At 41.2% G+C, this 14,969-nt stretch overlaps 1 protein-coding gene across 1 annotated transcript in view; it reads right to left on the bottom strand.

Moving 5' to 3' along the window:
• The window catches only part of LOC131135103 (calsyntenin-2-like), a 184,010-nt gene that overhangs the window by 46,835 nt on the left and 122,206 nt on the right, over positions 1 to 14,969 (bottom strand). The window contains exon 5 of the mRNA XM_058080975.2: positions 12,911 to 13,060. Coding sequence (XP_057936958.2) covers positions 12,911 to 13,060 — 150 coding nt within the window. The remainder of the gene's footprint in view (positions 1 to 12,910; positions 13,061 to 14,969) is intronic.

Here is a 14,969-nt window from a genome sequence, read left to right as displayed (position 1 = left end):
GACAAGTAAATGACAATGCGCCAACAAAGGGAGACGCCTGCACCTGAATTAAATAGACAACCGAAAATTAGAGGCAGGTACGTGTAACAAGAAAGTAAACAAAAAGGAACAATAAAGGAAGTGACGACTCCCACATTGTGACATTACGTTCTCAGCAGAGCAACACTTTGATGGTTAGCGATGGTTCTGTCATTCCCCAATCAATATGCTTCTTGGCAATTCAATGTGTCCAGCTCACCAAAGTGCAGCGTTATTTTGGGACCGTAATGCAGTACCTGCATGGTGGCAGTAGTCATTATATTGTCACAGCCATCCTGACAGTTGTGAATTGTGTTTTTCCATCTTGGCATGCTATTATCCTGTTCTGTACTGATGTTTTCACTTAGGCCTTTATTTTTGATATAGCTTTTTGTGTTTGCCTGCACAGCCTCTCGGAGAGATAATAAGAGCGTACTCTGCAAATGCGTGCATAGTGCATGCACTTTGCTCGTTATACCATTCTCTCTCAATTTCAAGCTTTTTAACACTAAATTCTATTTTCCTTTTTTTTTTGTCGTATTGCAATGTTTTTCTGGTTGAGAATAACCAAATAATATACGATCAATCTATCATCTATCTACTCATTCATCCACCTTTACTAGGGTGTCACGATACACTGTAGATAGAATTCTGGAAAAACTGACTTTTGTATTTAACGGTCACAAAAGGCGAGTGGTTAGAGTGCAGGCCGTAGAGCTAGGAGACCTGTTAGAAGAAAATGTAGACACAAGTATTATAGTGTTAGTTATCACCCTTATATCCATTTGCTTAGACAATAGAAAGTGTTTGAATGTGCTGAAGAAGAAATGTTCTCGTGACCCTGATCAGAGACCCCCAGCGACCCCCAAGTCCTGGAGGTGCCTGGATACGCCAACAGCAACCCTGCAGATGTTCATGTTAATCCTGCATGAATGTGTCAAGACAAGAACTCATAAAACAATAAAAGTAATCACTCTCACATATACACACACACACATAGACAAACAAATACAGCTCGTGCAACTGCCCCTCCCCCTTAGAGTTGCACGACCATGTAGTAGGGACCCCCGAAAAAGAATAAAAAAAGAGGAGTGTGAACTGCATATTCAGAGTGGAGCGGCATGTCACTGGGTACGTATGTGGCTTCACTCTGCTCGCTGCGAGTAACTTTGAGTGTTGTTGTCTGTCTTCTGTATTTCTGAATTTCTGTATTTCTGTATTTAAGTGTTTTTAAAAGTGTCACAGGAGTTTGAACCTGACAAGACCCGAGTTCAATCCCACCCTGGGCCATCTCTGTGTGGAGTTTGCATGTTCTCCCCATGCATTCGTGGTTTTAGTCCCACATTCCAAAAACATGCATGCTAGGTTAATTGTCCATAGGTATGAATGTGAGTGTGAATGGTTGTTTGTCTATATGTGCCCTGGGATTGGCTGGCCACCAGTCCAGGGTGTACCCTGCCTCTCGCCTGAAGACAGCTGGGATAGGCTCCAACACCCCCTGTGACCATCGTGAAGATAAGCGGTAGAAAGTGAATGAATGAATGCGTGTGTTCTGCCAGTCAATAGAAACTTTGAGGTGGAAATGTCTGCATATTCCTACTTGTTGTAATTATATCTTGTGGATTTATTGTTGACTTGTTGCTCGGGTAGTTGAGATAATTATGAGCTGTCACGGTTCATTGCACTTGGGTTGGTCTCTGTGCAGAAGTAGACCAAATACACATTGCACAATACTCAGTGGGTGCCTGCATAATTTGAGGATTGGTTTTGGCCAGCATTGTTAGTCAAGTGAACGGCATCACGCCATCTACCCTGACGAGGATTCAAACCACAGTCCTCTGTGCCATGTGGCAACGTCGTTACTTGCTACACCAAGCAGCTGCTTAAAAAAACAAACAAAAGAAAGATTTCCTGATGAAGCAGAGAAGGCTGCAGCCCAGGGCAACACGGGCGAGGTGTATAAGTTAACAAAACAACTCTAGAAGCAGCACCGACTATTCCACCTTGGAGTAAAATAGACATGACCACATCATAACAACTGAATGTAAACAAGCTACAAAAAATGGTAGATCGCATTGTTCCAGAAAAAACAGCAAACCCTTCCCTGACAGACCCTGATATCAACCTTGTGACCAAAGTTCTGACTCACCATTGACATATGGACAACATATGTATGTCATCTCAAATGACCGGTGAAAGGATCTCATGGTTAAACCTGCCAAAAAAGGCTATCTTCAGAACCGTTGTGGTATCGCCCAAGTAAGATCTTACGAGTCGAATCATCCTGAACACAATCGAAAGAGCTATTGACACCAGGAACGAGCATGATTTAGGAAAGGAAGAGGATCTATTGACCTGATCAGTGCCCTGTGTAACATCATTGATCAGAGCCTAGAGTGTGAACTGACTTCAAGAAGGCGTTTGATAGTGTGCATTGTGAAACGTTGTGGAATATCCTACAATCCTGTGGAATACCACCCACCATCACTAAGGCTGTTCTATGACCACTTTGAATGCAGTATCATCCTGAGTAATACCATATCCGGGTGGGTCTAAATGGAGTCTGGAGTGTCGCAAGGATTCATTCTTTCCTCAATCCTGTTCCTTGTCGCCATGGACTGGATCACAAGGAAGATCACCTCAGATAAACCAAAGGTCATTCAGTAGACACCAATACCAACTTCGCCCCATCTGGAAATCCAAAGTGTCAGAAATCGAAGATTCACCTTCAAAATAGCAATCTAAAATCTGTTCTGATGGATGGAACAGAATGTAGACGAGTTACCAAATCTGAGAGTTGAGTGTGTCCACAATAAATGTCTACACAAGATCTGCTGCATTTTCTGGTCCAACAAGATAACAAATAGTGAGCTCTACAAAATGACAGGCTGCCAAAGTGTTGTTGAAGAGATCAAGTGCTGACGGATGCGATGGCTCGGTCAAGTACTCAGGATGGATAGAGATCAGTTCCCCAAAAGAGCCTGGAAATGGACACCAACTGAAAAAAGAAAGACCAAAAAGTACTTGGCACAGGACAATGTCTGCCTGAACGACAGATACTTCACTTTTGCTTGTTGACCGCTTTGGCTAAATTGTCAACATGAGTTTCTTCTACGTATGAGGTGTGTTATGAAGTAAAGTTGGTCACCGCCGTCATATTATTCATGAAGCTATACACCCACTTATCCCTTCATCTTTAAATACGTTGTCACTGTCTGACTTTCATTTTTGCAACTACAGTAAAGTCTCGTTATATCAATATCGGTTAAAACGAATTACTACTTATTACGATACTATTTTCATTTCCCGGCAAATTTCTAGTCTTTTATGATATAAGTACAGTGAAGAAAATAAGTATTTGAACACCCTGCTATTTTGCTATTTCTCCCACTTAGAAATCATGGAGGGGTCTGAAATTTTCATCGTAGGTGCATGTCCACTGTGAGAGAGATAAACTAAAAAGAAAAATCCAGAAATCACAATGCATGATTTTTTAACAATTTATTTGTGTGATACAGCTGCAAATAAGTATTTGAACACCTGTGTATCATCTAGAATTCTGACCCTGAAAGACCTGTTAGTCTGCCCATTAGAAGTCCACCTGCACTCCATGTATCATCCTGAATCAGATGCACCTGTTTGAGGTCGTTAGCTGCATAAAGACACCTGTCCACCCCATACAATCAGTAAGACTTTAACTTGTAACATGGCGAAGACCAAAGAGCTGTCCAAAGACACCAGAGACAAAATTGTACACCTCCACAAGGCTGGAAAGGGCTACGGAGCAATTACCAAGCAGCTTGGTGAAAAAAGGTCCACTGTTGGAGCTATCATTAGAAAATGGAAGAAGCTAAACATGACGGTCAATCTCAATCGGAGTGGAGCCCCATGCAAGATATCACCTCGTGGGGTCTCAATGATTCTAAGAAAGGTGAGGAATCAGCCCAGAACTACACGACAGGACTTGGTCAATGACCTGAAAAGAGCTGGGACCACCGTTTCCAAGGTTACTGTAGGTAATACACTAAGACGTCATGATGTGAAATCATGCATGGCACGAAAGGTTCCCCTGCTTAAACCAGCACATGTCAAGGCCCGTCTTAAGTTTGCATATGACCATTTGGATGATACAGAGGAGTCATGGGAGAAAGTTTTATGGTCAGATGAGACCAAAATAGAACTTTTTGGTCATAATTCCAATAAGCGTGTTTGGAGGAAGAAGAATGAAGAGTACAATCCGAAGAACACCATCCCTACTGTGAAGCATGGGGGTGGTAGCATCATGCTTTGGGGGTGTTTTTCTGCACATGGGACAGGACGAGTGCACTGCATTAAAGAGAGGATGACTGGGGCCGTGTATTGTGAGATTTTGGGGAACAACCTCCTTCCCTCTGTCAGAGCATTGAAGATGGGTCGTGGCTGGGTCTTCCAACACGACAACGACCCGAAGCACACAGCCAGGAAAACCAAGGAGTGGCTCCGTAAGAAGCATATCAAGGTTCTAGCATGGCCCAGCCAGTCTCCAGACCTGAACCCAATCGAAAATCTTTGGAGGGAGCTCAAACTCCGTGTTTCTCAGCGACAGCCCAGAAACCTGACTGATCTAGAGAAGATCTGTGTGGAGGAGTGGGCCAAGATCCCTCCTGCAGTGTGTGCAAACCTGGTGAAAAACTACAGGAAACGTTTGACCTCTGTAATAGCAAACAAAGGCTACTGTACCAAATATTAACATTCATTTTCTCAGGTGTTCAAATACTTATTTGCAGCTGTATCACACAAATAAATTGTTAAAAAATCATGCATTGTGATTTCTGGATTTTTCTTTTTAGTTTATCTCTCTCACAGTGGACATGCACCTACGATGAAAATTTCAGACCCCTCCATGATTTCTAAGTGGGAGAAATAGCAAAATAGCAGGGTGTTCAAATACTTATTTTCTTCACTGTAGTTACGATACACGGTTATTATGATAATCCGGTTACTAGGATGCCCTTTTCATCTCCCGCCAGCCAATTTGGTCTGCTTATATCGATACAAAAGCAGCTTAAATCAATCTTTGCTTAAGGATTTCAATACCAAAAAAGAACACGGCGAACGTCTGCTTCCAGTCAACTTTATTTTTCACACTTCCACCACCAGAGTGCAGCACACACAGCGGAAAACACCTGTCCCTCGGGGTGAATTATGTCCCGGTAACCGGTAATCACTACAGCGTACAACTGTATTACAAAATTTATTGTAGTACAAAAGCATGCTAGATACGCAATCCATGAACTCAAGGAGAAAATTACATGCCATATCAAAGATCCGCCCACTTTTAATGCAGTTCGGCGCAGGATCAGATATATGGATAGTCCGGTTATATCGGTATTTTTTCCGACTCCCAAGAATATCGATATAACGAGACTTTACTGTAACTTGAAACAGTAGTAACCAACTTAGGACTAAGAGTGCAGACAAATCCTAACATCTACGCGCTTTGATCTGGCAAATATGAAGTAACTTTGATCAAATGTAGAATTACAGCTTCTGCTTGGACATTATTCCATATTACATGCATTGTCATTCACAGTAGCAATGCCACAGTTCACAGTCTGATTGCAGCTTTTCTCTAAACAGTCAATATTGTCATAATATTAACATTGCAAGATCTCGTGACAGCCCTAATCATTCGGGCACATTATTGTTTTGGAGACGAGGAGAGGATCAGCAGACTGACTGGATAGAAGAGAGACTGCCGAGCAGTCTGTTGAATCTTTCATGTTCAACTTGTGCTCATACATATGCACATGCCGCATCTGCCTTGTAGTTGATTTATTTTTTGCAGACTGCGATTGCTGAGGGCTGTTGAAGTGCTACTCCTAGGGAGCTTGTCAGTGGGTGTGATGAGAGCAAACAATTGTGCTAAACAGAAAAAGAAAAACATACACAGGAATGCAAAACATGGACACACGTATGAGTGGGGTGGCTAATATGCGGCATGTATATTCAGTTTGCTGAACTGCATGTGTTATCATATCCCTCTATTGATCATCGATTCCAGCTTTGTGATAATACGCACTGATTGATGGCTGACAGCTATTAAGATATTGATGAGTTAAGATACCTAAAGCATTTTAGGTGTCATCAGAATACACTTAGAACAATGGCACACGAGTATATATTTTGCATGGTCAAATATTGATATGTTTTTATGATCGACATATCTTTCATTGTGATGAAAGGCAACATTGAACAAAGATGATAAGGCATTAATCAAACTACAAAAATCATAGAAAACCCACTTTTCAAGTGAATCCCCACTCTCCCATCCTGACACGCACATACATATACGTATAGGTTTTCACCGTGACAGATATGGAAGACCGATAAAAATGAAATATTCAAGATTAAACACAATTATTGACTCTTATAACTCACACAGTGTAATGAACTCCATGCTCTGTCGCCTTCCTTCTTCCTGCTCCGACTATGCGCCTTGCGTTGTGAGGCGTTCAGGCACACTCCTAATTGAGTGTTAGGGGTTAATTGTTCTTCATTTTTATTCTCGCACACCCTGTGACAAGTGACCCCTTTCCCAATTTGGGAACCTAGGATTTAGAGAGTTTTTTCTCAGCAGTTAAACACAATGATTTGTAATTATAGATGAAAGAGTCATGAATGGTTCTTAACCCCTTTAAATTGCATCTGAGTGCAACTTCTCCTAAATTGTAGCCGTGGACCGGCTGGTCCGAAGTAGCACTGGCTAGTCTGCTGTCATTTGGTCTTTACAAACATATCGAATCAGACTTAATGTATCTGGTGAAGGAAAGAAAACAGACAATAACCATGAAGGTTCATTTGTACATCGACGTAAATACATGCATTGCTTTTTTTTGAAACTATATTGTGTTTATTTGGGGGATCTTTTGGGTTAAAACTGCCACTACTTTGCCAAATCATGGTAATGGTAATGGTAATGGTAATGGTAATGGTTTTATTTCATTTGAACATGCATCAGATTCCAATTGAGTGCATCCCATAATCAGTTCCCAGTTCCACATGTCCAAAAGGAGTAGGAAGAAGCAAAGCTTATTAAATCCTACCCCTCCATCTGGTACTTTTACAATCAGTAACTGTTACATTTGTTCACTTCCTGCTTTCCATAATACAGTTTAAGTTTTTTTTTATTATTATTTTTCTTTTAATAATGTACCTCGTACTGAAGTACAAGGTGATATGACCATACAATGACATAATGGGGACCATAATCATCACTGTAATGTAATGAGTTCCATTCCTACTGGTGTTGGTACAAATGTGAGTGTGAATGGTGTTTATACTGTATGTGTCAACTGGAATCGGCTACAGCTCACCAGTGACCCTGAGCAGAATAAGCAGCACTGGAAAGGAATGGATGGAGATTTTGTAGATGAATATGTTGATAAATATGTACCATTCAGGTGGCGACTTCTCTACTAGCGTAAGATGAATCAGAATCACTGAATTACATTTCCGACTATCCGGCCGACTACATTGAGAATTGAGAATCAACAGTACTGGCCCGTGTCACTTAAACACAAAGCAATGGATTTGTTTCTTTAACTAATCCCATTTCAGCTTTGTTTACATAGCCAGCTAGCTGGAAGTTGATGTGATGAATGGGTAATCTCATCCCATCAATAAACTGCAAATCAGCATCTACACACATGTGTTTAATGGTTAGCTTCAAAACAAATGCTGGATGAGCTCTCAATTTCCTTTGGAGCCAATATTTGCCTTTTACGTAAACTCACTTTTAAATACATTTCTGTCTTAACGTAAACAAAACAGCAAGAATTCAAAATATGGCAACAATAAATGGAGTGACTGTTTCGATAGAAGCTGTTGTATCAGAGCAAACCAACATTACTCCATGATTGACTACAAGAAACACAAAGAACACAAAGCTTGACAGGAACGCTCGCGATGATGCACGTGATCTTCAGGTTATGGATTTCATAGTGTGTGTACTCAGCCGTTTTACAAGCAGCATGTGTTTAATGGGATACATTTTCCCGTCTACCATGTTTTGGTGCTTGCCTGCAGTTGACTTTGTGAAATTCGCACGGCAGAGTCTTCTCTTTGAGAATATGAAATAAAAATGAGATGGGTGAGGAAGGAAAACAGACATGAAAACAGCCCCGTGGTCCTGAGTGCAGATGTACAATCATTGATTATTTTATGTACTTTTATGTGTAACTACTGTGTAGTTCAGGCAAATTGGAGATTTTTGCTGTTCAGAGTTTCCTTGAGACTAATAATTGGATATGGCATCAATAACATCAGCATGTTATTTTTATTGTTGACAACAATTTATTCACTATCCACCCATCCATGTTTTATGCTGCTTATTCTCCCTAGGGTTGTCGGGATATGCTGGAGCCTATCCCAGCTGACTTTGGGCGAGAGGCGGGGTACACGCTGGGGTGGTGGCCAGCCAATCCCAGGGCACCTATAGACAAACAACCATTCACACTCACATTCATACTTATGGACAATTTGGAGTCGCCGGGTACCTTGTAGCTGTGTGGCCTCCACATTAACCACTCATCCACCGTGCAGACTGCCATGTTTTGTACAAATAATAGAATGGGCAAATGATAGAATGTTGATCGATTTATCGAACAATTGTTCATTCATTCATTCATTTTCTACCGCTTTTCCTCACGAGGGTTGCGGGGGTGTTGGAGCCTATCCCAGCTGTCTTCGGGCGAGAGGCGGGGTACACCCTGGACTGGTGGCCAGCCAATCACAGGGTCTAATAAAAAGTAAAATGTGCCAACAATAAGCACTTCATAATTCGTTGAATGGTAGTCATGCTACACTGACCACGTGTGTATAGCTGTATATTCAAGCCATATTCAAGCTGTGGGTGCAGTGAAAGGTTGTCATGACTTGTCCTGATGGTCTATGGGAGACGTAGTTTCCATTGAAATGAGCACGCTGCCACTTTCTTTGTGCTGCCATCCTCGCTGAATGCCAACATTTCCTCATCAATCTCAACTGTCCGTCAATATTTTCTCTCCTCAGTATTCCACAGCACAATTTAGCTTATGAAAAATAATAACAACAGCTGCTTTGTACACTGAGGCACTCTCAAGAAAAGGGCGTTCTTATAATCCTAAAACTTAGGGATGCACAATATGATTATTTTTGTTGCATCTATTATTTGTTAGATTTAGATTTAACTGTAGTTTGTGCACACCTGGAGGTAAAGACGACTAAAACAAAGTTGGATTTGGCAAACTGTACCTGTAGGTTTATCCTTGCCAAATATCATGACATCATCACAAAAAAACTAGAAAACAATAAAAATGATTAGTAAAGTTGTGGTCATCCAGCCACATCATTTCTATGATGAATGCATAGATTGCTTTTCTCTGACAAACCTTTTTTGTACAGCCAAAGGCTGCAGCGATAGGAACAAGCCCTGAGCGTTGTCGTTATTATGGTGTTTCGGGTGGCTGATAGTGTTGATGTGTTGAAGCTTTATTTCCCTCATCGTGGAAGGTTTGCAGAACATCTGACAAGCTGTTGTAATGACAATGCTGTAATGACGAGCTGCTTGCGGCACATCACAGAAAGGAGTTCTTTATTTGCTTTATTTATTCATCAATTAATTCAACACCAGATATGCATACGTTTTTTTACTTTTTTTGTCCTTTGGTGTCCATGAAGGAGTGTAACATGCAGAAGGTTACGTATTAAAGGGAAATTTTAACGCGTGCAATCTCAGGTCAGTTCCAAATTTGAAAACTGAAAAAGGTTCATGGTGTTAAATTTGTAAATAAATTGTTATTATGATGTAAAACAACTATTTTTGTGCTGTTGTTGTGGCATAGTTTAGATATTTCGGCTAAATATGTATAGCTATATGTTTCAAAAGGAAATGTATCTTTTCACAAAAAGCTGTTTTTTTTTGTTGAGAACTGATATTTTTCTGAACGTTACATATGTTCTACTGCTGATTACTAAAGAACGGAAGAAGGTAGACTTTTGTTTTTCTGATGAAAGACGAGAGTGTAATCTGTTTTTGTTGTCTCTTATTTAGCGCTAGAACCGATACATGCCTTGAACGGTGGCTGGGATGTCTTTTGAAAAATATTTGGTAGTGAATGAGATAATATTATCAGGTTTATCGGTATAATAATTCCTCATATCGGCCCAATAACCGTGTACATTGTCAGTCGTATGCAGTAAAACATTACCTGTGAGACAGGTGAGGTAACATATTCCTGTAACAGTGAGTACAACAGTATTATAAAGCCTGTAATGAGACTATTTCATATCAAAATTGTTCCCTGTTGCTTGAAGAAAACGCTTGAATGAAAATGTTTCTTGCTGAATTCCCCTTTGAGCTTTGTTTGAGAACCAGATTTAATCCAGTGTGAAGTACAGGAGGTGCTTGAATTGCTGAGGTGAACTGAAGAATTTGGTATTGGGGATGCTTTCTTATTGCCTTTTTTCATGCTGCTCAGGATGGCAGAAGACTAAGCGGACTACCGGGCTTGTTTTCCATCTCGTCAGGGGTGATCCTGGGGGAATCCGGCGCTTGTTGGCATATACGCTGTAATCCCTCCAGCATGTCTGCCACAGGCTGTCTCCGCTGGGAGGTCCCTGTGCTCTTTTTTTTAATACTCATAGACATTCCATCAGTAAGGGGTCAGAATCTCTAAATATGACACACCCCCACAAGCATGACAACATATTTAAAACACACAGATCATATTTTTTTTGGTGATCAGAAGCTTGGGATCTGCCTACTTGAGCACAGACGGTATTTCATTCCATTTGGTGGGTTTAAAGCAGGGGTCTCAAACACGTGGCCCGTGGGCCAAATGTGGCCCGCAGGACACCAGTTTGAGGCCCCCGCCTTGATATGAAAGTTTAATGTTAGTGCGGCCCGCGCAAGTTTGATATGGATGCTGTATGGTATCATGTACCCAGAAAAAATTATTACGTTTGATTCATGTTCATGTTAAAGGTTAAATAACTGTTAATAGTTATCCTCCCTATCCGTGTGGAAGTGGTAAGTTTTGGGCTATTTAAGTTGAAAGGAAATAACTTGAAGGCTACCGTTTAGGTCGCTAGCTCTCTAGTTTGCGAGTTAGCATGTGTCTCAAGACCCTGCAGTTGCGCAATATGTTGTAAATAAAAAGAGTATAAATGTGACTATAGTCGTGTTTTGTCATGTCTACAGGGCTCTAATAATGCTTTGTTCATTTTAATCTGAAAAAAATCATTTGTCTACCCACCAACTATATGTGCTTTCTTAAGTTTTTATTATTATTATTATATTTATTTATTACTGATTGATTGATTTTCTTTATTCTTGATTTGTTTATTTATTCTTCATCTTATTTTGTGTAGAAAAATAAAAAGTAAGATATTTGAGAACAGTGGAATGTTTTATCAGAGCTTTTCTTGTAGAAAATTGGAACCAAAGCAAAGTTTTTTAAATGTTTGCGTTTTTTTTTTTGTTTTTTTTTTGGAAAACCTGATGCGGCCCAGTCTCACCCAGACCCGAGCTCCAGTAGCCCCCAAGTAAATTGTTTGCCTATATGTGCCCTGGGATTGGCTGGCCACCAGTCCAGGGTGGACCCCGCCTTTCGGCCAAGGTCAGCTGGGATAGGCTCCAGCAATAAATACGTTTGTTTTTTATTATGACGGCATGTCACTGGTTGCGTGCTGATCTCACTTCTATTAGCATAGAAGAAAATGTCTTTGTGCGTCTTTGGCTGTGAGCTACCTTTCTTTCCAGCCGTCGTTGATTCTCCCGAGTGTCTGCATCATCGCTATTCCTTTCAAGTAAGCGAGTCTCTAATTCCACTTGCTACCAACCTTGTTTGTATTTGTTTCAACCCTTTGGCATGAAGTACAGAAATAGACGCACATCACAGCGCGGTGCCTGGTTCTGTCACCTAGATGTGCCACAACCTTGATGTGCTAATATTCAAACTGAGAACAAATGAGGGAAGAATTTATTGTTTTTTCATTGTCTTTATGTGTCCCGTTTGATTCTGTTGCCTGTAGTGTGCAGTTTCTCAAAGTAAACTACAAAGTACTCCAGTTAACAAATACTTAATAGCCAGACACTTCCTTTTGCATCTTTTAATCTTAATGCAAAATGGATTCATTTGGATTGTTCACTAGCCTAGCGCTTTGCTACCACTTGCATTGCAAAGACAGATTGTAGAACTGAATTACGGCCAACATGTTCACATCTTCTTTCCACTCGGTGGGTGTTGGGTCCTCTTTTACCACTTTGCATCGTCATCTTACTAACGACCATTGAGGCTAAACACGGATACATCCAAAACATGAGTCAGACCGTCGTTGCGCAGATTACCCATGGTTCCATGTGACACAGCACGTGTCCAACCACCTTGGCGTGCTCTACTATTCTGTTTCATTGGCAGATATTGGGTCTGCTTCTTGTTTGACGTGATGCTCAAAGAAGACACTTGTCTTTGCACTGCACTTGTTAGACCAGTCATGGCAGCTTTCTCATGTGCCATCTTGATATGTCAGAGTCTTTCCCATGCGGTGTTGATCACAGGAGCGAAACTTGACAAGATGATTATTCAGAAAATGGGGGAAAGAAAAAGAAAGATAGGCCTTGAGGGCCAAGCGAGTAGTCGGCACCCAGTAATGTCAATAATCACATCTGTGTATCTGCAAGGATATAAAAAGGGAGTACACACAGCTCGTACTTTCCGTGCCCGCACTTCTAAAACAACCCGAACAAAAAACTTACAGTGCACAACGGCAACTAATCACACACAAACAAAAGCATCTGCCGTTGTGAATGCACAAACACGAACATGTACTTGTGCACACACGCAAGCAAAGAGGCAAAAAGACAGATCACCTCGCCAGCCGGGTTTGCAGACAGGTTTGACTTCAATGCGAACCGGGACGCTGTGCAAAGCTCTCTTCTGGCCGCAATCCCAGGCCGTCACCTGGATCTCATACTGTTGCTCTCGGTCGTAGCTCAGCTTCTCTGTGTTCCGGATGTTACCTGATCGGAAGAAAGTCCAAGACAAATGAAGAAATACGCCAGCGTCTCTGAATACATTTCATATGGAATATAGGCAATATTAGTACAATGACATTGGGGTTATCACATCTACGTATCTCACAGTCAGGAGATTCAAAACTCCATGTAGAGTTAGCATGTTCTCCCCGTGCTTGAGTAGACTTAATCCAGTTTCCTTCCACGTTCCATTAACATGCATATTAGGCTGTGAATTGTCCTTTGGCGTCAATGTCAGTGGGAATGGTTGCCTATATGTTCCTTGTGGTTGACTGTCAACCCTGCTTCCTTATTCAATTCCTTACAGATGCATCTACAGCTTGACTTGAACCGGGATTTTTTGTGGTGTCTTGCTTTGCTTTAATGGCTAAAGTGTTCAAACTAGTTACTTTTGTTAAAAATGTGTTTTGTGAAAATGAAATAAATGTACTAATGCTATAGGATATTTGACAAGTTTTTACTCAACTAACCACAGCTGTAGTATTGTATTATAGACACAGTTCAATTGGAGAAACCCGGTACTATGAGGTAATACAAGGTACTCTTTGTAGTAGTTGTAGTCAGTTGGGGCTCCAGGGTTCATAGCAAGAGGACAACGTCGTCTACAAGGGTTCCATTTTGAGTTTTATAGCTTGCAGCCATGTCGTTGTCCATCCATCCATCCATGCTGGAGCCTATCCCAGCTGTCTTCGGCTGAGAGGTGGTGTCCACCCTGGACTGGTGGCCAGCCAATCCCAGGGCACATATAGACAAACAACCATTCACACTCACATTCATACCTATGGACAATTTCATTCATTCATTCATTTTCTACCGCTTTTCCTCACGAGGGTCGCGGGGGGTGCTGGAGCCTATCCCAGCTGCCTTCGGGCGTAAGGCGGGGTACACCCTGGACTGGTCGCCAGCAAACAATTTGGAGTGGCCAATTAACCTAGCATGTTTTTGGAGTAACCGGAGAAAACCCACGCATACACAGGGAGAACATGCAGTTTTAGTACACAAATGTGAAAGTCCCTACAGGGAGGTCCTAGCCCAGATCCAAAAGGAGAACCTTGCTGTGAGGAAGTAGTGCATTCATTATGCTGTCTGATAATTAAGAGTGTAAATTATTACCCCCGTCAGTGTTAGTCAAAGCTGAGCAATCTTACCCACAAGCAGGGGGTTATTTATCTGTTGATCACTGTTTGTGTTTTAGGTTGTTGATTAGTGGGTAGAATTAAGAACAAAAATAAACTGTTTTACAGCTTGGTACACCCCACAAGGAACAATCCATATTCATCCCTAAAAGTAAATGTTACGTCATTCCTTTACATTGTCTTTTCTTTACAGCTTTGCATCCCGGAGCATTATTGGAATCAGGGAATTTATTTTCAATGTCTGCCATTCCAGTCTTTCCGACATTAATAAAGCAGTCCGCCCTTGAATAGAAATGGCAGCGTACATTCATTTGTAATCATCAAGCACACAATATTGACTGCAACTTCACAAAACTTTTTGGACTCGGGGCAGAATGTCGAAGGACAACATCGACTGCACCTTGCGACCTTTTTTGTAGCAGCATGCGGCTGTATCCACGTTCTCACCTGTAGGGAAGTAAAAACGTGTGAAGCAAGGTCTGCTTTGGACACAATTTATGCCACACACAAGCAGACAATACAATGCAAGTGTTGCCCAGCACCTTGTACCACCTTGGTGTGAATAGTGATGACTTATTTCATTGTGTGAAAAGAAATGGTTTGATGAATAGGATTGAATGTTTATTTTGCACACCTCTTACAAATACTGGAGAAGAAACAAGTACATTTTATGCTTTGCAGGGTTTTAATTGAAAAAAAAGCATATTTAGTGCATCATTTACCGGACTAGTCTTTCTTAATTTCCATGTAGTATTTCT

The sequence above is a fragment of the Doryrhamphus excisus genome, linkage group LG8 (assembly GCF_037039965.1).
Source record: "Doryrhamphus excisus strain RoL-2023G ecotype Guam linkage group LG8, RoL_Dexc_Guam_v1.1, whole genome shotgun sequence".
Taxonomy (NCBI): domain Eukaryota; kingdom Metazoa; phylum Chordata; class Actinopteri; order Syngnathiformes; family Syngnathidae; genus Doryrhamphus; species Doryrhamphus excisus.
Note: the sequence above shows the minus strand (reverse complement) of the source record. Positions and strands in the feature narration are given on the sequence as shown.